This window comes from Amblyomma maculatum, chromosome 1 (genome assembly GCF_055883805.1).
Source record: "Amblyomma maculatum isolate TAMU_Amacu chromosome 1, ASM5588380v1, whole genome shotgun sequence".
NCBI classification, from domain to species: domain Eukaryota; kingdom Metazoa; phylum Arthropoda; class Arachnida; order Ixodida; family Ixodidae; genus Amblyomma; species Amblyomma maculatum.
In genome coordinates this window covers 189,017,668-189,044,553 of record NC_139344.1, presented here as the reverse complement: position 1 = coordinate 189,044,553, position 26,886 = coordinate 189,017,668, and the positions used below count along the sequence as shown (strand labels likewise).

Below are 26,886 nucleotides of genomic sequence, written 5' to 3'. Positions count from 1 at the left end.
TAATTTCACTGGTTATGGAAAAACTCCGCAGCCGCCAAAGCCGCGCCGACGATAGCAGACCAAGGATAGCAGACGGCACCAACCGGCCAGCATTTTCGGCACTTCCGGCCGCTTCCGACCATTCCGCCATTCCCCCATTCCGACTTCCGACTGCCTAGCCGGCTGCTCAGTCAGCCTGGCTCAGTGGCTCAGTCAGTTGCGACAGTTGGGTCAGTGGCACGCGGGCACGCGGTACGAGTAAAATATTTCGCATAACGGCACCTATCGTCGCTCTTTTCTAAGGAGCACACGTAACTCCAGTCTACCTGACATCAAAACGTTTCAGGATGTCAACTCTTGACCTTGCAAAGTCAGCCGACAGTTCAGAGAGCGATGATGACGACTATGTTCCATCGGGTGCGTTTCGCCGTCTGTCATCTTTTCGTTAATAGAATAATTGAAGCGTCGGCATTGCATCTTAGGCCGCAAGTGTGATCGATGGCGAGCACGTGCGGTTTGAACTATAATAGACCTGCTGGCCCAGTTGAATAAAATCTTGCCAAAATCTTGCGCGCCACTGATTTCAGTACGCGGTAAACTGGCTTTGTCACGCTTTTGCTGCATTTAGTAACTGGAGGCTAAGCGAGCTGTCTCATTAAGGCAGCACAAGCTTCGTTTATTGCTTAACTGCTCGCTTGCGATGTTATGCCAGGCACTTGTTGCATTTAGTCCCCGGAAGGCTACCGCGAGCTGACTCATAGAGGTGGCGGAGGTCTCGTTTTAACTATGAAGTGCGGCTGTCATTGAACGTTCACAAGTTAATGAGCGGGGCTTTTGATTTTCACGTAGCTTTGTTTGCAGGATGGTAAAGAACGTCCTACATGTTCTCAATTCACGTTTTCTTTTTTAGCCGAGGAAAGTGAGGATGCGTCTGACGCAGAAAATTGTATTGGCAGTGATGATGAAGACTCTGCTGTAAAGAAGCGAAAGAAGTCCAAAAAGGAGCCCGTGTCTCGGTGAGTGTCTAATCTAAGCTGTTGGTACGTACTGTTCACCTGCGCCGTCCAGATTCGATCACTGTCAAATTTGCATATCAATATTTTTGTTTCTTTGCTTTCTGTTGCAAAGAAGAGCAATCATAAACTGCAGTTAATTTTATGCCACCGCCATTGATCCATTTGAACTTTGTGTGGTGGACTTCCTCTAAACCTGTGCAGAGCGCAATTCACCCTGTGCCGAAAATGCTGCAGGAATATGGTTAAGGCTCGAATCAGCACTGAAGTACCATGTAGAAGGGCATTTATTTTTCTTAACCAACACTTAATTTTAAGAGGTTAGTGCTGTCCTGTTGATGTTATGTGCTAACATTACCATATAGTGTGGGCATCTCTCATAGCCTCAGTCGCTTTGAGACGTTAAACCCCACAAACCAAACCATTACCATAGTGTGCGGAGAGATGAAGATGATTGTCACAGAGCCCAACCTGCCTAAAACCTGTGGACGGACTTGAGTACCTATTTCGAGCATTGCAGAATAAAGTCTGGAGCATTGTTAACCATATTCAGAAGTAGTTTTGGACTGGCAGGCTAGCCACATTTCTTTTCTTTTCCTTCTTTTTTTTTTTTTTTTTGTGTAGTATTAAGGCCTCATTTTTCAGAAAATCTTGCGTTGGCATCAGCATGGTGAGCAGGTGGTAGTTGGTAACTGACATGGCCCTGCACAGATTGGTCAGTGGGTTATGTGACATCACGAGTCAGGCCGAATTAAAATGGGAGGGTGAAATAGGAATCCAATCCTACAGGAACCTTAGATCCTACGCTACCGCTAGGGTGCACAGGCATGTTTGGAATACTTGTTTAAAGCAGGGCTCTATATCTATGTTGGGGGGTCTTTCACATGTCGGGCTGTATGCTATAAGTATGCGTGGGATCAAAGAGGCACAAATTAAGATATTAATGGTTAAGCGAGTAGCAAGGTGCATGTATGCACATGAAGACCTGCATGGAAACTCCTGTCTTAAAACAACTATAAAAGGCTGCCTTCTTGTTACATGCCCTATTTAAAGTGAAACTGATCAGTATAATACCATCTTTGTTTCCTTTACCACGTGATGCCTGCCATCAGCCTGTGGCAGGCGGCGACATTGTACTTCGATTCACTCCCACCTTCAGTCACCAGTTCCCTCATGTCAAGGACGTGGCTGGATTCGAAACGCCTTCGGTCAAAGTTCAGCCTTGAAAGAAACTCCAAGCTACAGACCGGCAGAAACCCCGTTGCATTTAGTAACATAGGAGGCTCACGTTTGGATGCCAGGTCCGAGTATTGTCTGCACGGTCATCTTCAACAGTGCACAACTAGTTTTCGTTCACTTGTTTTAAGATGCAAGAAACGCATTTGAGATGAAAATGTTTATGCTGGAAGATTGTAGCAAGCTTGCTCTCATTTTCTTGGTCCCTGGTGAAGGGCAAAAGTGCTGTTGCAGTCGACAATGCAGCAGTTAACGTTACTCTATTTAGGGCCTACAGGTTCCCAAAAGGAGTTCTGTGATGAAATGCATGACTCACTGTTGCACACGCCAAAATTCTGCTGCTTACCCACTCTGGACACCCACGCCGCCACCAGGGGCATGCACATCGCTCCTGAATTAGATGCGCCTGGGGCCTATATTGTGGCCACTGTGCTCGTTGGTCAGTTTCATGCCCAAATGGGGTCTTCACTTGGAAATTCTGGGCATTGTACTGGTGGGCTCCAGTCCAGCTAAGGGTCCAGGCATGTGAACTTTGTATTCTGGCAGCATTTTGGGCGAGGATTTGTCTGTTGGTAGTGGTATATCCCAACAACACCTAGGGCAACCTCTTGTCAAGATCCACAATGGCTGTGAGCCTGCTTAGCATGCTTTTGCTTTTTGGAACTGTGCTTTGCTAATTCATCAGTTTGGAGATGGTGCAATGCACAGTGCTATTGTCTGATTGCATTAAGCGTTGTATTTTGGCAATTTGTCTTGTAAACACAGGGCCATTGTCAGAGATAGCTGTCTCAGGCAACACTCAAAATGAGCAGACACTTCTCTCAGCTTGCATGTGGTCACATATTGTCAACGTAACAGGCTGGGTTTCAGTCTATTTTTTTGCATCAGTTTGTAAGATAACATCTGGACATTCATGGGAATAGCATAATTCATGGATAAATGGGTCAATCTTAGTCCAATATATTCAGGGGAAACCTCCAAGGTAATGGTAGCGTTTATTTGGGAGCAGCAATCTGAAATTAATCTGTGCAGTTCTGATGAGCCTGGCTGTTCAATATATATATTAAACATCTTGCAAGTTATTTTCATTCTTTTGAATGTTTAACTTGTTTGGACCTGATCTTTTCATCAGTATCACTAATTCTTGTTATTTATTCCATTTGGTTGCATGCTGTATAGAAAGAGGAAGGGTGGGATTCACTTGGACGGTGAAGATGATCCAGAGTGCGAGAGTGCTGGTTCTGGTGCTGAAGAGGATAAGAAAGAGACTCCTGCTGTTACTGAAGAAGAAGAGAAGAAAAAAGCTGACCAGCTGTGGTCTGATTTTTTGCAAGATGTGGAACCTATCCCAAAGAAGCGAACTGCACCTGCTACTAGTGTGATTACCGTAAGTTGTTTCAGAACATTGTTTCGTCACGGTTTGCTCATTTAAAATTACAATAGACTCCTGTTAAGGCAAACTCAACAAAAAGGACTGATCGGGTAACATAAGGAATGGGAAGGCATTTTGTTTATTCTAGTCTGTAAAAAAAAAAAAAAAAAATGATGCTTAAAATTAATTTTTTCGAGTATCCTTCGATTAAGGTGGAAGATTTGCAACTGCCGTAATCCACCTAACTGTGCCGATTGATACTCGAGTAGAGTCTGCACAGCACACTTTTAGGCAGGCAAAAGAGAAGGGGAAAAAGAAAAAAAAAGTTTATTTGTACCTCACAAGGTCGCTTCTCCGCGCCTTCCAGAGAAGCTGTACAGAAGTGTCCTTAGGGCTAGGGAAGGTAAGTTTCGGGACAACTGTTTGCGCATAGGCGCAGAGGATACTTATGCAGTTAGATGGAAGCTGAATTCAGAACTGACATGGTGTCACTATGCTGGTTTTGATGCCGTAGAGATGTGACATGGCCATATATCGGCACCATTGCTGCCTGCAGCGGATGGAAGGATATTAAATGTACCTGTCCATAGAGTGATAACCATTGCACTGCATAAGGAGTTGCACAAGGGAGAAAGAGAGAGAAGGATAGTCATCTGCTTTCAGTGCGCATTACATGGCTAGCTAGATTGGCACTTTCAGCATGCTTAGAACTGTTGGGGAAAGCAAGAAAGCAGGAAAAATAATAATCACTGCAGACAGGCAGCAAAAAGAGATGACAAAAAGGTGTAACTAGACCAGTGCCAATTTGCAGAGAAATGATGAGTTAGATCTCTCCATGCACTGTAAAAAAAATTGCTTTCTTTGCAATCATATCTCATTGCAAGTATTTTATTCATTGTTTTCATGTAAAACGTTTTGGCACGCCTAGCATGCCCATGTATCCGTTTTTGGGCACTTCTAATAAAATGAACAAATTTTCAATTCCCTTCAAATTCATCTCAAGGAGAGCGTAAATTTTCTCTGCTGTGTATAGATTGAAGTCTCATTTCTGTCATTAACATCTAACTTCTTATGGCACTGTTATTACAAGTAATGGCCTGTCGGGCTTCCTGTATGCTTCAAGAGCTTTGCAAACTTGTGGGGACATAGCCAGGGACCCTTAAAACATAATCACCCTTTATACAAGCAGTGCCTTTTCATCCTCATCCACCATAATTAGGCTTAGACACTTTTTTTAGCCCCTTCCTTTCCCTAGATAAAATTAGAACCCAGCTACACTTTTTGTAATAGAGTGCATTTCATCACCTGTTGAGTGATGTGGGAGAAAGTGCACTGGTCTGTGAGTTATGATTTCGAAGCAGTTATAAGCAACGTGTTAGAAAAGTGGCTGAGAATATGGTAAGCTTTGTAGTGTAAAGAAGCCAAGAAAACGGCATTCCAGGGTTTCTCCTTGTCCACCTCGCAACCGGAGCAAGCAAGGCATTGTGTCTTGAATTTTTATTTTCATGTGTGCGTTCTTTCATTTTAATGGAGGAATGCAGTAAACTCATTAATTTACTCTTCAAGGGACCAGAGAAAATTCTCGAATTAATAAATATTCGAATCATCTTATGAGCTTGAAAAAATTGCCAAAAGCCGTTTGCATAGAACACCTGCATGATGGTTGCCTGCATTTTAAATGAAACGCAAGTGAGAACAGCTTTTCCTGGTTTTGTCAAGCACTTTGCTTCGTGCATCGTGTCAGAAATGCTTAAGAAGTTTTTCAAATCTTTTTTTGCAGCGTTTTGTAGTAACAGTGGCGCCTCTTCACAAAACGGCCTCGTGTTTTGAGGATGCTTCACTGCACAGTCACGTGGTGATGCAGTGCAATGAAGCACACAGTGTGGTGAACCGTGAAGCTGTGTGTGAACAATGCTCAGTTTCCAGTGCATTGAAGCCAGCACGTGAATTCACACGAGTGATATATGTGTAGGCTTTAGAATAGTGTGACATCATTGTCACGCGCTCGGTAATCACCGGAGGTCATCACCGAGACATGACAAAAAGGGGGGTGGTCGTTCGATGCCCGGCGTAGCCGGTAAGCAAACGTGGAGAATGAGACGAAGACGCATTGACTTGAAACAACAATAAGAAGGCGTTTATAGGCTCAGAACGAGGAATACACAAAACATTTAGAGGGCAGCAATTAACATTCTAAAAGGCAACGACATGAGTGAAGACACAATCTAATTAAATACTTCGAATTACGTATACAGGGTCATGCTTTTCCGGGATGGAAGTAACAATTCAAGTAACAGTAAGGGAAAGAAAGTTCAGAGCAGCTTCGAACATACAATTGACCGGGGAACGCGGTGGCAGTCCATCACTGGGACGACGCAGACGGGAGGCACTCGAAGGCGATGGTCCTTCCGGTGCAGCTTGTGGTCTGAGGATTCGGTGCCGGCGGCGGCGCTCAAGTACCCCCCTGGAGTACGCGGCAGCTCGGGTTTCCTTCTTAGGGAGCGAACTGGGCGGATTGCCTTTGGGGCCTCGGCGGCTCCTTTTTAAACCCTTGTCGACGATGCCTTGTGCACAGGGTCGGGGTCCGAAACAAAACACACACTTAGAGCGCACAAAGTAGTTCACTCACAGAGGAAGGCGCATGTAGACACACCACACTTCAGCACTGCATGGCTGCCATGCACAACAAAAACAGCAGTCACGTACGCCCCTAACTTCGGTTCTTCTGGGGGTCACATTGCCAGGGAAAAGAGAATATACGGATATACAAAGGAAGCTCTATACTTTGGACGTAGTAGGGGTGACTTTGAGGGGGGAACGTACGACGCAGGCAGCACATACTGTTCTGCTCGAGCATGGAGAGAGTGGGAGCTAACACAGGGAAAGCTATACTGTTCCGAAGCAACGTGCACATACGCATTCTTGCGTGCCCGACCGATGGTCACATATACAGGTCCCGTGAACATATAGGGTTTACAGAACAACAATTCCGCGTGTGTATAAATGCAACATGGGCAAATTAATGGATGCCGCCTATTCTGTGACAATCAGTAAAAAAAAAAAATTAAAGCAATGATGTGCCAAGCAATGCATGATGGGCTTATTGTGCACACTCGATGGCAGCTACCTGATGATTTGAAGTTGAGGAAAGCGAAACTGTGCTGGAACTGTGCTACGGAGTTTTACTACAGAACTTGTGATCGTCATCATCATACCATACCTGCCACAGCGGGCAAGAAGTGCGTGGGCATTGCTGTTTCATGCAATTCAGGTTCGGAGAGGTCTATTTCGATGATCGCTGACTGCGAGGTTCATATGTCGACTCAATGCCCGTCTCATTTAACTGGAACGAGCCTGAGCATGTCTGAATTAACAAGCGCCTGACGTCACACACTTACATGGGTGTTAGCTGGAACCGTGGCTCTTAGTTTGAATTATCTTAATTTCTGAGATAATGAGAGTTAACGTGATTTTACTTTAGTAGCATTTGCTTTCCTTTTCTCATAGTCCCGGCATTGATTGAACTTAAAGATATGAGAATACTTACAGAAATAAAAGGACTATATCTTTGTTTTTCCCTTGGAAACTCTGAAACCTTTATAGTGTGTGAGTAATCCAAGCTGCTTTCTTTACTGGAGGGTTGAGGGTTTTTACATTGTTTGTTCCTACTAGCAGGAGCCCTGCACATCATCTCCCTCGATGGCGTGCCCCCAAGGACCAGCTCTACCTGAGAAAAAAGTAAAAGTTACTCAGTTATTGGAATTTGCTGGAGAGACTATCAAGTTAGTGCACTTCAACTTGTATCTGCATATTGTCTGTTTATTTTGATTGCAGTGGGATAGTTCTTCATAGAGTGGAGCCATACTTGCTGTGCAATCGAACATTATCCTTTCTCCTAGTACAGACAGCATTTGCCTCAAAAATTCCAGAACAGTTAATGAAAATGCTAGTCACTTTCCTTACCTTTGTCACAGTGACACCATGTCATTGCTTGCCACCTGAGTTCCTTTCTGGTTGCACATCATTACAGTCAGAGTTGGGATACTGGCCATTGCACGAAGCAGGTCTGTGCATCATTCTTGAATGCATTTTTCTCTAACTGAGCACCAGTACTGGCTTGGCAGTGGCAAGTGCTTGGTTCAGAGTGTAGCAGTGTACGTAACAGAATTTAGTTAAATTTGGCAAAGTTTTACCTGTGAAAAGTGTCATAGTAAAGCACTGGATATACACGAAATTTCGACAAAGTTCTGCTTCTAAGTTGTCACTTGTGATGCGTTGGTGTACAGCAATTAACCATAACATGTTACATCTTTAAGCCATCTGTAACTATTACAGCCGATTGTGGCACCGATCATCAGCTTCTTGTTGCCAAATTCAAGCTTCGATTGAGGAAAACGCTGAAAACTAGAAGGCCTTACAGGTATGATCTGGATCAAATTCCATCAGAATATGCTGTGGAAGTGGGGAATCGATTTCAAGAATTAGATCTAGAAGACAGAGAGCCTGAAGAGGTGTGGACTGATGTTCGTGATATAATACATGAAGTTGCTACTAAGGTAGTTCCAAAGCAAAAGAAATGCAAGAAAGCAAACTGCTTATCTGAAGAGGCTTTGCAAATAGCTGAGGAAAGGAGGATGGCAAAAGTTATGGGGGAAAAAGAAAGATACAAGGTTCTCAATGCGGATTTTCAGAAAGTAGCAAGAAGAGATATGAATGCCTTCCTGAACATGCAGTGCCAAGCAGTTGAGGACAACAGCCAACTGAGAAACACAAGAGCTCTGTATAAGACAATCAAAGATATCAAAGGAAGCTTCTGTGCTAAGCTGGGCGTGATAAAGGACAAACGAGGCAGGGACCTTACTGAAGCCTCAGAGATAAAGAAGAGATGGCAGGAATACACAGAAGAACTGTACAAGAAGGACCCGGATGTGCAAACCCAACATAAGACAGTTGTGATTACTGATCTCGAGCCGGGTATCCTGAAAAGTGAAGTTGAATGGGCCTTAGCCAGCCTCGCTAAGAACAAAGCTAGCGGAATCGATGGCATTCCAGCTGAGTTGCTTCAAAACCTCGACCATGACGATGCTGTTAACGTTCTGTATACATTGTGTCAGCAAATTTGGACAACCCTGCAGTGGCCACAGGCTTGGAGGAGATCAGTTTACATCACCATTCCAAAGAAAGGCAGTGCCAAAGATTTATTTCAGCTACCGCACAATCGCGCTTATTTCGCATGCTAGCAAGGTGATGTTGAAAGGTAGGCCGCAGCAGTATGTGGATCGGGAGCTTTCGGGCGTGCAAGCTGGGTTTCGCAAGGGCAGAGAAACTAGAGACCTGATTGCCAACCTTCACTGGATCATGGAAAAAGCAAGAGAGTTCCAGAAACCCATCTACTTCTGCTTTATTGATTATGCGAAAGCGTTTGACTGCGTAGATCACAGCAGATTGTGGCAAGCTCTCCAAGAGATGGGAGTTCCAATTCATCTCATCTGTCTCCTCGGGAACCTGCGTGAAGGGCAAGAGGCCACAATCAGAACTGGGCATGGTCTTACTGATTGGTTTCCGATTGAGAAAGGAGTGAGACAAGGCTGCATATTGTCGCCCTGCCTTTTTAACCTATATGCTGAGTGCATCATGAGGAAGGCCGGTCTGGACGAGTCTTTAGCTGGAGTGAAGATTGCTGGGAAACGTATCAACAACCTTAAATATGCGGATGATACCACTTTAATGGCAGAAAGTGAAGTGGAACTCAAGAGGCTTCTGATGCGCGTACAAGAAGAGAGTGAGAAGTTTGGGCTTAAACTGAACATTAAAAAGACAAAAATCATGGCGTCTTGCCCTATCAAGTCCTGGAGCATCAAGGGACACGAAGTGGAAGCTGTGACAGGAGACTGCAGCCATGAAATTAGGAGATGCCTGCTTCTGGGAAAGAGAGCCATGGCTAGCCTTGACTGCCAACCAAGATCCATATAACTCGTGCTATGGTCTTCCCAGTTGCGATGTATGGATGCAAGAGTTGGACTGTGAAGAAGGCTGACCGCCCAAGAATTGACGCGTTTCAATTGTGGTGCTGGCGGAGACTCTTGAGAGTTCCTTGGACGGCCAGAAGATCAAATCAATCGATATTGTCGACCGTAAACCCTGACTGCTCATTGGAGGGTCAAATTCTAAAGTTAAAGCTCAGCTACTTTGGTCATCTGATGAGAAGAGAGGAGTCGCTGGAGAAAGATTTGATGTTGGGAAAGGTTGAGGGTCACCGGAGAAGGGGTAGGCAGTGAACGCGGTGGTTAGATGGCATCCTCGAGGCGCTGCAGATGAAGTTATGTGATGTTAGGAAGATAGTGAGAGACCAGAAAGCGTGGCGTGATATGGTCCATAGGGTCACAAAGAGTCGAGCACGACTGAACAAACTTATTACAGCAGTCTGCAGATTAGCTATTGTTGCTCCTTGCTTGAAAGACGATATCTAGGGATCAGCTGTATGTAAAAAAAATTACCAAGGGCACTTAGGGCTACTCGCATGCTGTGAATGTGAAAGCATTGATGTCCTGCCATGAGTTCTGTTGTGAGGTTCTTTGACCACACGAGATGCATATAAACCCCCACTTGTTCCCAAGTCATACAGGCGCGCATTGTGTGGCCTAGTCGCTATCATACCTGGCTCGCAAACCAGGGGTCGTGAGGCTAAATTTATTAAAACCTATTATTTTTTTTTTTAAGAAAAATCAATTACTTTTTAAAATTAAATCATTTGAGACATGTGACAGCTTTTAATGGCATGTCATGTCGTAATCATTTTCATTTTACACATGATGTCGCATTTAACGTAATCATTGTGAGGTTTTTGAAATTCCCGTGCCAGGTCACCAGGATGTGGCATCCCCAGGTTTCTGGACGACATCTGGTTTCGTTGCCAATGAGCCATGTAATGCCTTTGCATTAAAAGTAACCAGGGAGCAAGGTCTGCTTCCAAATCATAGAGTGGAATGTTTGTGCCACCCCTCGAGCTAGAAGTCTTTGAAAGGCTACAGCGAGCACTCGACCTCATCTTTTATAACCATTTTTCTTTTTTTTCTTGGAAGCCGTAAGAACTCGTAATACAAGTGAGAAGCAAAACATTCAGCCCAGTTACTTTTGCCAAAAATGGTACCTGTGTGTGTTGCTGTTATGGAAGTGTAGCAAAAAAAAAAAAATGGAATATGTGCATCCTTTGTCCCCTGTGTAAGTAATCTTTTTGAGGGCATCTGAATTTTCAACTATTATTACTAAACAGAAGCTGCCTTTTTCTCTTTGGCATTTTGTTTCTCCTGTATTGGAAGTGGCTGCGAATTGCAGTATCACCTCTGTCCTTGAAGCTTTATGACTGTTTTGGTATGAGTATTGTTTGGCCGGTCTAAATGTTTGGGTTTGCCACACCATGTGCCATGCCTGAAATTAGTGGCTTTGTGCAGAAGGGTGCATCATACCATAATTTACTTGTATGAGGCTATAATAAAACTGAGTCATTTGACAGTTTTATATGTATTCAAATGCAGATCGCACATAACTTGCACGCAGCACACAAAGGTTGAGAAATGACTCCATGTGTAGCTTGTTTGGACTCGACGGGTATAATTGCCTGCAAGAGTTTCGCATTTATGAGTGCATCACTTTGTTTTGATATTTCAGGGTTGAAAAGGAGGTGTCAGCAGACTCAAAGGAAGCACATTTATTCGCAAAGGCTCAGGAGGATGTTGCTGGACAGTCCAAGTCACCTGTGCCGCCTGGGTATGTGGCTGACGAGAATGGAAGCTTCTATCTCTGCCAAGATAACGCATATTACCCAATTGTATACTTGTCATCTTGTCACCGAGGGGAACCTTGCTGATTGAAAAATGGCGGACAAGCTTTGCTATTGATGCCAGATTAGCATTGAAGGAGGTAGAGTGATCTAGTCTCAGTTCCCTACTGTAGCGCAGCTGAATGGCATTTAGCTTTGGTGATTGAGTTTCATTAATGTCAACTGACGCTAATGAGACTCATGAATTGTCTATTGACTGTGGTAGCAAGCACTGTGTGCTAGCGTATGGCCATGAGTGTTAGAAATGGTACGTCTAATTTGCTTATCTAGCAAGTATTGTTTCTTCAGCTGCCGTAAAATTTGTTTATTTATTTCTTCCCCAATTGCTCCTGGGCTGGGATCTCTCCTTGCTACACTGGCGAGAAATAAAAATTATTGTATTTGGTAATGACATACTGATTAAACTGGTTAATGCCTCTCTGTACTCCCTATGGTATCCTCTTGTTTCCATAGATTATTTGGTAGGTGTTTCTCAGCCTCACCTGGATTCCATAGCACTTCACTACGGTACCTCTTTCTCTCTTACTCCCACCTTTCCTTCCCATATAGCACAGCTTGTGTGTCCAGCGAGAAGTGTGAAGGATACCGTATGTTTCCTTTCATGTAGTACACAGATTTTCAATTTACGCAGAGTTATTTGCAAGGCACCCATGTACTGTGCAATGTCAGTGCACATTGAAGAACCCCAGGTAATTGAAATTTCCAGAGCCCTCCACACTATGGCATCTCTCAGCCTGAGTTGCTTAACCCTATAAGCTAAACAAATTAAGCTGAACTAAATGTTGTTTGTTTGTTTGTTGTTTTTTTTTTGGGGGGGGGGGGGGGGGGAAGCGCAGTATCTGCTTTTCTCCTCGGTGGGTACCTACACAAAGTGGACATACAAATGTTAGACAATTTTGCTAGGCTCTGAATCTCCGGATTAGTGCAAATGTTGTTTACAAATCAAGTCCACATAGTCCTGTGTGCACTCTTTTTTTTTTTTTTATGTAGATATTGCAGTCAACGAAACATGAAACCTTTGGCTTTATTAAAAGAGAAAAATGACTGATATTGTTTGGGCAAAGGCTGTTTCTCATTTTATTTTTTTTTTACTGGCGCATATGACACCCCCGGAAAAATATTTCTGGCTTTGCTCCTAGTCTGTAATGTTTTGTTGCCTGCGTGTCAAAAGCACTAAACAATACTTTACTAATGCATGTACCAGAATAACCTAGTTATGGTAGCCGTGGTACCATCCAAGGTGGCAGAACCAATAACTGAATTTTGTTTAGCCTTTATGGTTTGTTCAGGGTGGCAGACCTGTGCAGTGGTGGAACTGCTGCGCCAAACTGCACGAATAACTCTGCTGACAGCAAAACCGAACTGTCTCGAAACCAAAACTGGCATCTGCTGGCAACACTGCAAGGCGGAAGAATATTTTTGCAGGTCCTGGGCGGACGATCACATGACACAAAGTTGACGTTTGTCTACGTCACTTCTACGTCTCCTGCCAGTGTTTCTTTTTTTTTTTCTTTTTTTTTCTTTTTTATCTACTGGGAGGGGAGTGAGAGGAGGCTGCTAGATATAAAGTCCAATGCGCGAGAAGGGTGAAAGGAGGGGCTGGCAGGCTGGCCGTCGAAGGGTCGAAGCACGTTAAAACGCGTGACGGCGCGCGCGCGTGTGTGTGTGTGCGTGCGCAAAGGATGTGCGAGCAGACTAGTCAACGATGATGGTTCAGTTTGAAACGAGTGACGGTTTGGAACTGCCCTCGGCAAAGCACAGCTGGGGCAGTGTGCACGCTTGCTTCCTTCTTTTTTTCTTTTTTCGTACGAGTGAGGTATGGGCTGCGATGGCCTGAGTAGCAGCAGCGGGAGCACTAAGGATTTGATTGTTTCTATGAGCGCGTACTGGACTCTGTTAGCCGCTTTTGTACATTCAACACCTTATGTAGAACATCTTGTATAATTTCACAGCTTAATTCCAAACATCAATGTTTGCGCACCATTTAGAAGTTTGTCTCAGTCATGACAGTTATTTCTTTTTCTCCACTACAAAACTGCATATGTGTGGGCGCCCGTGTGAAAATAACTCATGCGCAGGTACTCAATATATTTGCAGCCCTGCATACGGTCGGTAAGTACACGTGGACGTCTTCATTACAATGAGGAAAGCTTATGCACAATCCCTGCAGTGCGCTGCGAAGAAGCAGACCCACGACTCCGAGTCAATGAGTTGCTTTGATTAACCAGCCACCCCGCCAAACCACCGGAAGAGAAAGAACGAAAGCAAAGATTACGAATGCACGGAATCGGCACGGAATTGGGAATGAGCATCGTTAGCAGCTCGCCTCTCTCTCGAGGGGGAAAAAAAAAAATCTTCACCCAGGACCGGCAAAAATCTTCTTCCCCCTTTCCCTCCAATCAGAACGGGTCTTGAAGGAAAAAGGCACCTCGACGTTACCGTGAAGTACAGGATAAGGACACCCAGAAAAGAGGTCAGAATCAGGAAAAGGTACAGAAAGAGATCAGGCTGGCCATGAATATGAGCACCAATGCTGCGCTGCTTTTCTCAAAAGGTGTCAAGTCTTAAAATTTTGCAGACGTTGGGAGTGAACTAGCCTTTCTGAAGAATGGACAGGAAAGGCTCACAGCAGCGCTGTCCAAGCTGGAGTCATCAAGGCAAGAGAAGAAATAGTGCCTTAAAGTTGCAGTTTTAAGAAGCAGCAGTTCTGAATTTCTACGGAGAGGTTTTATATTGAGACAGCTAGCAACCTTCTTTCTAAGGCTGCGGTATTTATAGTGTAGCTGTATATCTCGTTATGCCTTCCCTCTGAATAAAAACGGCTTTGTTTTGCTTACTTTGGGGCTTTTTAAGGAAAGAACGGCACTTTAGACTGCATTTGAGCTTGAAGCTTGATTTTGCACGGCAATTGTCATTATAACATCTGAGCAATTGGGTTCCAGAAATAAAACAAGCCTTCTTTATTTAAGTGTATCGAGATTTGAAATTTTGCTACAAAACGTTTTTTGTTTTTTTTCTGCTACAAAAGCTCAAATATTTGCTACAATATGCCATTTTTCCTGCTACAAAACGTGACATTTCTACTACAAACTGCGCTTTTTCTGCTACAAAAGCTGCTACAAGAAGCCAGTTGCCAGTTCCACCACTGCATTAGATCAAAATTTGTATTTCCCCAGCATTTGAATGCGGCCTAACACTACTGCCTGTCCTGCTTACATTTTGTCTTATGATGGCATATTTAAAGCTCAATATTTGTTTGACATATTTTCTGGGCATCGTGTGTAGGGTTATTATGTGTTTATTCACTGTTATACTGCAATCTTGAAGACGTTTTGCTTGTTGGTAATATAACGGAAAAAAAAAAAAAGAATTTTAAGTCTTCAAGAAACTGAAACCAGCTAGAAATGCAGTTCCTTAAGCTGGTGATGTTTTCCTGTCAAACAGTTTGGTGAGTGCTGCGTGCAGCCGTGCATGCATTTTGTGTAGTGTCACGCTGACAGTAGGTGTAGTTTTTGCTCACTGGGATGCAATGAGACAACACGTCTTGTGTGAAAGAAGACTTGGTTCAAGACTTGGTTCAAGGGTTCAAGACTTGGTTCATAAAAGCAGGGGAAAATGCATCTGTGCTTAGTGGATGTTGCAAAATGTGCGTAATTATTCCATATAGCAGTCAGCTGTCAAGTTTTGCATGGAAATAAATCCCATGCTCTCGCTGCTTATCACAATTCATCCGATTCAAAAAAGGGAGAAATTGTTGTCTCACGTGCTAATAAAAAGCTTTAGTTACATGAGCCGAGTCAGATTTATTGCTGGCACATTTGTATTTTACAGTGTTAGCTGTTTAAAGCAAACGCTTCTTTGCGAGCCATGTTTGTTGTCATCATTGTCGCAGAGCATCCATGCAGCTGAGGGTAATCAGAAGGAGGGTAGCACCCGGCATAGGGCGCCACTCCACTGGGGTGCTGTAATGAGACCACCTGTGCTCACAGTGCCTCATGGCAACTTTCCGAATTCAAATATGGGGAAGGTTCCCAGGAAAATCATGTTGATGCTCATAGTCATTTCACATCTTGGTAGCCAAATGTGACTGGGAGGACCTTGTAGTATGAGCATCCCGCACAGGTTACATCTTTCTTTTTTTCTCCCCCTAGTTGTTACCAAATGTGGTCATGTCTCTTTTGAAGCAAAAGGTGGCTTTTTGACGGCTGGTAAAAATATCCCTTTAAGTTTCAACAACATTATGCTTCTTTCTGTACACACAGTGTGTTAGAGTCCCAAAAGTATAAAAAGAAAATGAAACGGCACTGCATGTTCAGTAACTTGTTTCCTTTTTTCCCTTTAGAAAAAAGAAGCCAGGTGGAGTAGGAAATGTGCTAAACCAGCTGTTCAACAAGAAGCAGAAAATTAGTACACTGGTTAGTATTGCCCTTCTCTTTTACGTAGTAAGAATGCTGATCAGTTTGGAATGCAGAACACATTTCATTATTTAACACTGTTGATGGTCAGGATTTTTTTATGATATGTCATTCTAACTTTGGTACCGGTAATCGCGTTATGTATGTAATAAATTTTGCCATTCTCTTGTTTCTTTTTCTTTTTATCGTAAAATGACAACCAGGAGCAAATAATCAGTGTAAATTCAGTTTGGATTTTACCCTGTTTAACTGTCCTACATTTTAACCTTGCTTACTATGTCTTGGCTCAGTTTCCTTTTACTTTTTTTGCCCATCTTCTGCACCTTGTTCTGCCTGTAAACCATAAAACATTTTCTGGACAGAGGCGAGTACCATTGTGTAGAGTCACCAAAACTATTTATCATGCACTTTGTGGCATCGTTTCATGAACCAGTAATGTTTTTAACATGATAGTGGTTAGAACTCATAACTTATTGGAACCATATATATATCCATTGTCAAAAGGAAGGCAACTTTGTTGAATAAATTTAATTTCCTTGAATCCAAAGCAGAATGATCGAGGTTTGTTGTGAACCATGTAATTCATAGAACATTTAGGCTGAATACACATCTATTCAGCAATGCATGAAATATTGGCGACTAAATTGACATTTTTGACCAGCATTGCCTTCCGTTTACTTTTTGATAGTGCCTGTACGTATGATAAAGGTATTTCATTTGTACCGAGTTACTGATTTGCTGAGATCATGAAGTGAAAACAGTATGCAGTAGGGCTGGTTATTTGGGGGGAAAAAACCTTTCATAATCTGTTCAAGATTTGCTGCCCGCATAATCCTTTTTTTTTTTTTTTTTTCTTTCTTTCTTTTTATGCCTGAAAAAAAAAAGGGGGGGGGGGACTATATATCGCCTGTATTACTGCTTGGACATGCTCTTGCATGTAATATGAAAAGCGAGAGGCCTGAGGCATTCTTGGATGCTTTTTTGTAGAAGCATAGAAGGGTCAGGGTGTGGGCTAGTGGGTAATTTACAGTAGATTACCCACTAGACCACACCCTGACCCTTCTATGCTTCTTTGAACAGCCCATCACAATGACAAGTAATGCTTGTAAAGTTCAGCTTTGTCAGAGGGAGAGCAGTAGCTGAACAATGAGAACTCTTGTGAAAGTTGCATCAATACCAGTGGCTGCGTGACGAGCATGCCATTTTAAGCCCATAGGTAATGCATCGGCTCTGATTTCTTTTAATGCTTAAGCATTAATAGGCTCATGGTGTGGAAAAAGCACCCGCAGAAAGTGTATACAGTAATACCAATTTCCATTGGGCAAACAGGAGCAAGAGCAATGAGCAGCCAGAGCAGCGCATGAGAGCACTGGGGACGCGCATTCTCGTCTCCCCAATGAAGAGCGAGGGGGAGTATGTGACGTCAGGCGTCATGTGATCAAACTTTTCCCGCGCTCGCGTTGCCCGTATCCGCCGGCCGAACGCCACCGCTGCCGTCTTCCTCCGTTTTTCTCGACCATCCTGCCCGGGCTCCGGGTGAGTAACCAGAAGTGACGTCAAAAAAGGTCACGGGACTTCCTCCGTTCTCCCTGTACTCCGCCGCTGGCGACGGAGCACCGAGGACTGTTCTCGGCTGCTCTCGGGACCCCAAAAGCGCACCTTCTCTGTCAATAGAACACAGCGCTACTTACTGCTCCTGTTCTACCACTGGTATGCGCCGAAACTCGCGAGAGCACTTTTAGTGCAGCTAAAAGTGCTCCTGTTCGCCCAATGGAAACCGGTATAAGTGGGTACCACCCTGTCACAGTTGGCACTGTCAACCTGGGGCGCAAGATTTTGCTCTGTCTCTCGCAGCCCTCCATTATCATTGAGAACACAGACGTGTCGGAAAGTCTAGTGAATGGCAGTGTTAGAATGCTGATCCTGAGACCCCTTAAAACTATTGCTTACTGAAAATGTGTTGGGTCCTCCTAACGTATCTCCAAAATTGGCCCCCTGAACCCCAAATTTGATTTGACCAAATTTGTTGTCCAACATAATTCAAGTATGACTAATTCAGTGGTGCCTTCCTAATTGATGTGGGCCACTGCAAAATTTTCTGCACCTTTGAATTTTTGCTTCATCCTATTTTGACCAAAATTGCTGTCTAACCTAATTTGAGTATGACCAACTCAGTGGTGACTTCCAAATTTAGATGGGCCACTCCCTGAATTGGGTCCTTGGCCCCCTAAACTTTGACTGCATCTAAATTTGACATATGGCCACCCAATGGTGACTTCCAAGTTTAGTTGGGTCGCGCCCAAAATTTAGCATGCTTATGCATTTTCTGCATATGGGAAGCTGCGTGCAACCTTGGAATTTTTAACCGCACATCTTATTTGAATTCTTTTCTACTCACCAAATTTTACTTGGATAAAGTTCAGCAAGCTTGCCCTATCCATTTTATTTATTTTGTCCTAGTTTGCAATTCAAGAGTTGTAAATTTGTCAGGTCAAAATTGTTTAGTTATTTTTGAAATCTGTTTGTTGGCCCCACTTTCTTCTTCAGCCAATAATGACAACATAACAACCTCCCCCCGGCTTTTGCTTTTGTAGTTCATGATTAATTGTGCCCTGGTGTAGTTTACAAGCTAGTATACAAGCTTTATTTATTTATTTATACATACTGTCAATCCCTTATGGGATTATAACAGGAAGAGCACGAGTTCAACAGTATTAATAACAAGCAAAAAGGCAGAATTTACAAGGTAAAAGTGCCGTAGAAGTAAGGTGTAATACAAGTCGCTTGAGAATAACGCGTTAGAAACTTTCAATCACACAGTGCAGCAGTGGAAAATGTTAACAGCAAAAAAAAAAAAAGGAAGATATTGTTTGATCTTGGTGACAGAGCATACTGGAAGGAATAAGCATACTAAAGTAAATAAAACAATGGAAAAAGTAAACAAGTTAAGGAGCACTTTGACAGCAAGCTTCATTCAGAGCAGTCTGGAAAGCGTACACATTTCCTTAAAACATTGAAAATTTACGTTTCACGTATGGTTAACGGGAAGAAGGAGTGTCGAAAGCAGTCGGTCCAGAATGTGTACTCGCCTAAAGTTTGTGAGTGCTTATGGCGCGTGGGTTTGGTGTCTGTAATGGAGATATATAATGGGGATAGTGAAGAGCTCCGCTCTCCAACATGCAGGAAAAGTCAAAACTGGACTGGGACAGCTACAAGCAGAGTGAGGGCATTGCAGAGGACCTGCAGAATCACAATCGAGGCAAAGACGGGTAAGTAACTATAGCATTTTCCCACACTCTTATTTGCCAACCCATGTCTGTTTACTTGATTTTGTCCTTGGGGCTTGTTTTAGAGTACTTTTGAGAAGCACTGTCGCGCAGACTCGGAAGTCATTTGTAGAGATAAGCTGTGTAAGTACACAAGTGGTTCTTGCTATATTTCAAGAGATTTTAGCCTTACTTCAGTGGCATGACAAATTAGTCCCATTTCGACCATTGGTATACCTCCTATAGTATTTACTGATCTTATACTGCTATGAAGCAGTCAACGTACAAGCGTGGGCTGCTTGATGTTAAGTTAATAGAAATGACAAAAGAAATGTGCATTCAACTTTTAATTCCTAAAAATCATTATTTTCCATCCTTCTAAGTGGCAGGAAAGGCCAATGAAAATTTTTACCAAGTCTTACTCCACGTAAAGCTGACAGTGACAAGGCAGCAGAATCAGTTTACTATATACTATAGAAAAGGAACGAAGGTTTGGCAGTTCCTGTGAAAGGCAGAGCAAAGTAACCGAAGTACAATAAAGGTAGGGGTATACAAAAAGGACAGTGGTGAATAATACTTAATTGATATTTATGAAAAAAAAAATGGTTTATCTATAATTTTCTCAGTTTATTATTAGTAGAAGGTTTAACTCGTTGACAGCTGTAATTTTTCCTTGAGAATTTTAATGTCCATTATGGTTTGTGTCACTGCAGATGGGTAGAGCAAACTTGGGTTAAAATGAAGAAGCAGTGTTAAGGCATTGATTGTTCTGTTATATGCATTCCCTCTGATCGCGTGTGCCTGTGGTAAGGAGATTTGGATTGTTCTAGTGCTGTATACTTCTTATGTTTGTCCTGTTGAGTTACAAAATAGAAAGTCCATGGTTCAAATTCATTAGCTGAGTGCTTTTCAAAGTGAAATCAGTATGCAAGGTCACATTGTTCACTTTATAAAAAAAATTAGGTAGAGTTAAAGAGGCCAGTAGCTGATTTTTAATGATACATATTTTTTACACAGTGGGTATTTGAATGTCCAAAGTGCGTGATCTCATGAGAGTTGCATTAAAAAAAATGAGGATATATTTTGAAGAATTTTTCAATCGGTGTATGTGCCAGAAAATTTGAAGAAAAAAGGAAAAAATGCATTCTGGGTAACTTGAAACGTAATCCTTTGTTGAGCAATGTGATTGTCATCTTGGCATATGCTTTGAATGATTGTCATCTTGGCATATGCTTTGAATACTCTTTTTGTGCTAGTGTTTACACTGTTGTGTGCTTTTTTTTTGCAAGTGCACAAGTATGAAAGCACTGATGCATACCACGACAATGGGAGGGCTGCTGCTTGCCCACCACTGCACTTGTCAGCATCAAGGCAGTGCTGCTTTTCTTTCTTAGTTTTGCTGAATAGTTTGTATCAGGCTCAATTTCATTAACCTGAGGCAAGATCTTTTCATTCTTGTAGTCTGGTAGCACATTTTGTTGAACTATCCAACACAGTTTTTCATTTGGATTTCTGATTCCATCTGGAATGAATTAGAGTACTGTACGTAGTCACCTTTGATATTGGATGGTGCAAGACTGTTCTGCAATATTTCAGGCCGTTTCACCTCATGTTCTACTTCCATTGTTTAGGAGAAACCCTGGGTAGTGTAGACTTGCCTACAGATTGAAGCTATAAGCTTTCACAGAAACAAGGAAAATGTGTCCTGGTCTGGTGTTCAAGCCGTGGATCACCACCTCACAGGAAAATTCATTTACCAACTGAGCTAACCGGGACTGCTAGCGTATATATGTTAGGGCGAGAAATGATTGGTCAACCTAAAGTTGGAATGGTGTTGGTCCTATGTCAGAATATCAGCAGTATGGCTGTGTCATATATAGTTGTGGCATCTACAACATTTTTCATTAACTGCCATATATTTTGTGTTGTTTTCTTTGTTTTTGCTCTTCCAAATTGAATAACATAAATCACGAGCAAACCTCTCACCTTGTTACTTCTACCACAGTGCTAAATTTCCAACATTGACACTTTTTTTGTTCATCTTTATTGACAAGCTGCAGCTTCATTGAAATGCAGACCAACTAATATTTTCTTGGAAGTTCTTGTAAGCACTAGGCCTGCTAGCAAATAGTCATTTATGTCAAGTTAGCAAGGTTATGATTACATGTTATATTTTTAGATAATCTTGAATTGACCTATGGCTGTTACTGTGCATCACCTTGTCCTAACTGACATGTTTGTTTCCTTACAGTTGGGCAAGAATCTTTGTTTTAGTAAGGTGTGGATGCATTTATTGTGAAATGAACTAGACTATTTTGTGTGCAGGTATTTGGAGAAACAAGCATTCCTTCAGCGTGCTGACCTGCGCCAGTTTGAAATTGAGAAAACCCTTAGAGCAAAGGGCCGATCTACTAACTACCTCTGAACACTGTTCTCGTTGTTCATTTTTTTCCCCATTCTTGTGAATGTCACAGTTTGTCATCATATCATAATAAAGACATTGTTCAAAATGTACCATGCTGCTGTATGATATCCTCTGTAACGTGCCATTCTCATTTGCAGCCACAGTTAAGCAAATGCTCTTTTGAAGACTTGACCGCCATGTGTCATGAACCTCTAGTGCGTCGTGCACTGCTTTTCTTGTGTGTGCTGTGACGTACAGGCATGGCCAAAATACTATAGAGCATGCTGCGATGTTTGAAATTCTTCTACCCACTCCATAGACGAGGTACAGTGCTGTTTTGGGTTTATGCGCAAGTGCACCAGTGGCACTTGCCAACATATATGTGTAAAGTACTTCTTAATTTCTGTTGGGTAAAGTGTGATAAGAATTTGATTACCGAAACGTGCTCATAACATTGCGGCTGGGACTTTACATTCTAGTTAACACTTACAGTTGCTTTGTGGTCTGCTTCAGTTTTTCAATACAGTTTTCTTTAACTTGGACTACCAAAACATGCAATCATGAGTGCCCTTGGGCTTTACATTGGCTTTAGAAACTTGTTAAGCAAACCTAAAGCCAAGTCAAGTGACGCTGTTCATACCACATTTGGGAAAAAAAAGACTGCCAAAATAACAGTTTCTTGGAGCACGTGTTACCCGAAAGGGTAGATGCTTTGACTTGTTGGTTCATGATTTAAATGGAAGAAACGTAGCACACAAAATGATAGGGGACCTTTAAGCTCCCCCTTTATGGATATGATGTAATAGCGTAGGCTACCAGGCCACATATAAAGCCCCACTTTAACAAAGCCATATGCCTTCATAGTCTAAGGGTAATTGAATACAAGGGCCCTGGCAGGCCAATTCCAATCATCATCATCAGCTGCAATATAGCCACTGCAGGGCGAAGCCTCTCCCATTTTCCTCCAATTAGCCTGGTCTTGTGCTAGCTGCATCCACTTGACCCTTGCAAACTTCTTAACTTCATCCGCCCACCTGACTTTCTGCCGCCCCATGCTTTGCTTTCCATCCCTTGGAATCCAATTGGTTACTTATGCAGACCATCAATTATCCTGTATTTGCACTATATATCCTGCTCATGCCCATTTATCCTTGATTTCGACTAAAATGTCAGTAACTCGAGTTATTTCTCTGACCACTCTGCACACTTCGTGAATGGGCCTGATACAATTTTTTTTTTCTTACATTTATTTTCCTGAAATGTATACTGCAAAAAGGGTGCAATATTTGTTGGGCTCACTGGTGCCCTACAACATAGCATGTTCAATGCTAGTTTTGTGAACTTGCTAATGGCGGGCATGTGGCTGATTAGTTCCAGTGGCAGCAGTCCAGATAATGTATCAAAGAGCGAGAACAGGCACAAAAGAAATATGTCTGGTCCAAACTGGAAAATCCTGCTATGAAGAAGCACGAGCCATGCCGAGCTTTCTGTACCATAGTGGTAGCCTATACATGGCCTCAACTCCTTTGCAGTGAAATGGAAGCTACAAGTTCACTTCAATGCATTCACGAGTTGGTCACACAAATCTAATGCCATTGTCTTGTTTACATAGCCCCCACTCCATTGTCAACAAATTGCTAGAAGTATTGTGCCAAAGTATGTGTTATATCTGAAATATGTTGTGCTTGGAACTTGCAAGTCTTTAAAGGACTGAGTTTGATGCTTTGTTGCTCCCAACATTATCACCTCTAAAGGGGCACATGGTTCCTCTACAAAGTGAACCAGCCTCTCTAAGCACAGTGTTCATTTTTGCCAGCAACAGCTATGGTCAGGAGAATGAGGTGTGCCCACCGCCTCCTGGATCCCTACTAAGTACTAGTATGTGTGCTAGCCAGCTAATGATGAATATTAACCCCCATTGACAAGGCTGGGCAGTGTCCCTTGCAGAAGTCTGTAAGGCAACTTAGGAGAGCATTGTTTGCTGGCACAGGTGAAAAAAGAAAAGCTGCCTTAATTTGAAGCTTCCTCTTGCACTGAAGCAATTTCTTTTAAATGTAAAATTGTGGCATTATGATGGCAGAAGATTTTGGAGGAATTTATTTTACCAGCAGGCATCTAGGAGTGCACTTGAAATGTCTCTCCTGGCTACAACTCTTGCTGGCTAAGGACTGTCTACTTCAAGCAGGGGCATCTTCGTTGTGTGAAAGGGCCTTGTGCCACTTGAGGAGGAGGAAAAACTTTATTATGCGAAGAATTCGAGACACGTAAGCCTCCTGGGTCTCCGCACGACCCCTCGTGATCTAAACGTTCATGTGATGTTGATCCATGACGTATGTGGCCCGGCTGATGACGATCTGCCTGGCCGGGTCTGCTGACCACAGTGAGGTCTCCCAGTCCTCCCAGGTTCGTAGAGGCACCGGCCAGGCGGGGGGAGGAGACGCCGGGCAGGATAAAAGAATGTGGGTAAGGGTGGCCTTGGGGTGCTTGAAAAGTGCTAATACTGAGAGCAATAAAGCATCAGATTTAGCCTCAGCCCCTCAAAAACTTTCACGCCTAGAGTTTGCTCACAATGAAGTGGGAGTTATGCAAACAAGTAGTGGCACAGCCAGAAATATTTTTAGGACGACGTTGTACATTGCTGGTTAAAAAAAAAAAAAATCCTGAAGCAGGTGAATGCAGCAATCTAAAAATTTTGGTGGCATGTTCCAACACCGAAACAACTCCTCTGGCTATTCCCCTGCGAACAAGGCAATGGATCCCAGACCTGTGTGACCAGCTCATGAATGCACTGAAGCAGTGCACTTGCAGCTTTCACTCCACTGGAAAAAAGTTACGGTCAAGTACAGGCTACTACTGTGGTACTAGAAGCTAGGTAGGGTTTGTGCTGCTTAAAAATTAGAGGGAAATTCAAGCTTTGCCTTTAGAGTAAACATTATAGTTCTTTAACACTGCCTTTTCATTCTACAATTTTTTTCATATCTTTTTCTTTAGTTGGTTTTTGAGGAAAGGAAGGTACAGTATCTGTCTCGCTCCTCTGTAGACACTGGCACTTATTTGTACAATTAATGGTATACAATATATGTCATTGGTTCGAATCCTTATTGCAAACTAGCCTTCACCTTGACCAGCAGATGGATGCTGAATGAGAAGCAAAATGGTATGGCACCACCCTGAACACTGCACATAGAACGGCTGTGCCAGTGTTGATTTGAAGGCACGTGCACATTCTGCAGACAACTCCTTTGCTGCACAATGGATTGATTCTACGGCAAAACTTTTGAGTACAAACTTATCCTCATATGTACAGTTTTTCCTGGCATGCCTTTCAACAGCTTCTTCCCTGAACACATTTCTATGCACTTATCTTCATATGTACAGTTTTTCCTGGCATGCCTTTTAACAGCTTCTTCCCTGAACACATTTCTATGCCAGCTGCAGATAGGCAGACAGACCGTACTCTTCTGGCACTTCAAGGCATTGGTACGTCTCCCTCCCTCTTCCACTTTCCTTCACACAGATTGTCATGTAAATGCTGGCTGAGCTATTGCAATGATGAGCTTCAATGACCAAGCTGAAACAAGATCCTTGATATATGGTAGGGCCCACTTAAATATATGATCAACACTTATAATTTCCCCTAGTATTTTTCCTCACTTCCTGTGAATATCTGGTCATTCTTTCACTGATTACAAACATGCAAAGAGGTGCTCTACGTGGGCATGTTTAAATATTTGGTGATGCTGCATTGTAACTATTTTTACACAAAGATCAAGCTGCAAATCAAGCATGGCCGCCACATTTGCTATGTGAAGAATAAAGAGTACAATGGCAATGAAGTATCTGCATGTCAGTGAGAAATGCAGTAGCAGTAAAAAAAAGAAGAAAAATGCTTTAATGAACATACAACAACACACTTTCGTTTTTAAAGCAGTACACCACTTCTGACAATCTCCTAGTAGGCAGAGAGTCAAGACAGCAGTTACCGTTCTGAAAAAAGGAACAAACAAACAAACAAACAAACAAAAGGACACAAAACAATACAACGTTTCTTTCAGATGTGAACTCGGATGTGTCTCTTGGCTCACCGCCCGTGCTCCTTGCTCGGCACCAAGGGACTAGACAAGACAATCACCGCGAGCAGAGGCAAACTTGTCACTTAATCTTCGTAAAACAGAACTCCAGGTCGTAGATTCCAACAGCTTGTTTCCCTTTCTCATCATAATCAGCCCACTGATTGTCCTCGAACTTGACGTCGTCAAACACAGTTCCGCTTCCCGTTGCTTCAGCGCTGAAGCCATCTCTGGCATCGAACGCAACTGGTTCAGCTCCACGGCACTCGAATACGGCAACGGTAGCAAAGCTGGATGCATTATCTGCGCTGTAGGTCTGTAACTTGTCATTCAGGATGTCAATGCTATTTTCCCTGCTGCACAGCTTGCACTTCAGGACCAAGTTGGCCCCTCCACGACTCCCCTTCATAGCAGTTTCGTCGGCGGCCTCGACCGTCTGCCAAGAAGTCGTTTCTTCTCCACAATTCATGCATTTTAACTTCAGGCGCCATACACAGTCACGACTCGGCGTGAAACCTGTAATGTTCTCCAGGTTGGCACGTAGCTGTAATCCAATCTTGACCATTTCTGACCATGGACCCTTGACAATAGACTCAGATAGACTAGCCTCGGGCCTCGTGGCAGAGAACGTTTGAACAGTGCCCTTGTTCAAAAAATATCAAACACCGATGGCTTGCAGCTTGCACTGTTCCACATTGGCTGATTAAGCTGATCACTTTCGAGAGCACGCGCTTTAAGACATGGTCGTTGAACCAAATTACTAGGTTCAACCTTATTGTAACTATAAACTCGACTTCAAGACCTTACCACTTTTAAAAGCTACAAGACTGTGGCGGCACCTGCAAGATTAGAAATAATTAGGCGGAGACTGATGACACGCACCGTGGCACCAGTAAAATACTGCTGCCACGCACAAAATACGTCACTCTACGTCATCATAAACTAAGCAAAAGAAAAAATGTGCGCAACAGCAAGTGAAACCTTTATAATACTAATTTATAACTTAAAATTGTGGCTTAAAATAAGTTATTGTTCATTTTCTTAATAATTTTAACTTATGTGTATCGGCGGCGTTGGCATGGCGTTGGCGCGTTGGTCGCGCACTTGTACTCATGGGTTATTTCCATGCCTATTTCAGTCGAAGCGTTTCGCGTACTCATATATCAAATAGTCCTTGCTAATCTCCTTGCTAATCTCTGGGTTAGCAAGAAGGATTTGAGAAATCCGCGCTTGGTTGCTACAATCAAGCGCGGAGTTTGGACGCGCTTGATTGTGACGTACAGTTGCAGAC

The 26,886-nt window shown here is 43.0% G+C and overlaps 2 protein-coding genes across 3 annotated transcripts; one reads left to right on the top strand and one right to left on the bottom strand.

Moving 5' to 3' along the window:
* The first annotated feature begins 126 nt into the window (after window positions 1-126).
* LOC146205192 (heterochromatin-stabilizing protein CFDP1-like) lies at window positions 127-21,643 on the top strand. Of its 2 annotated transcripts, none has more exons than XM_084589880.1 (8): window positions 127-396; window positions 890-995; window positions 3,408-3,615; window positions 7,273-7,382; window positions 11,269-11,367; window positions 15,783-15,855; window positions 19,039-19,124; window positions 21,447-21,643. In XM_084589880.1, exons 1-8 carry the CDS (start codon window positions 327-329, stop codon window positions 21,544-21,546), a joined length of 852 nt encoding a protein of 283 aa, XP_084446006.1. In that variant the 5' UTR covers window positions 127-326; the 3' UTR covers window positions 21,547-21,643. The 2 variants fall into 2 exon arrangements, with proteins under 2 accessions (XP_084446006.1, XP_084446008.1); XM_084589882.1 differs by having other exon boundaries at window positions 129-396; window positions 7,276-7,382.
* A 2,526-nt stretch (window positions 21,644-24,169) lies between these two features.
* Window positions 24,170-26,510, bottom strand: LOC146205191 (CXXC motif containing zinc binding protein-like). Its single transcript, XM_084589879.1, has one exon. It carries the CDS (start codon window positions 26,158-26,160, stop codon window positions 25,678-25,680), a length of 483 nt encoding a protein of 160 aa, XP_084446005.1. The 5' UTR covers window positions 26,161-26,510; the 3' UTR covers window positions 24,170-25,677.
* Between the last annotated feature and the right edge of the window lie 376 nt (window positions 26,511-26,886).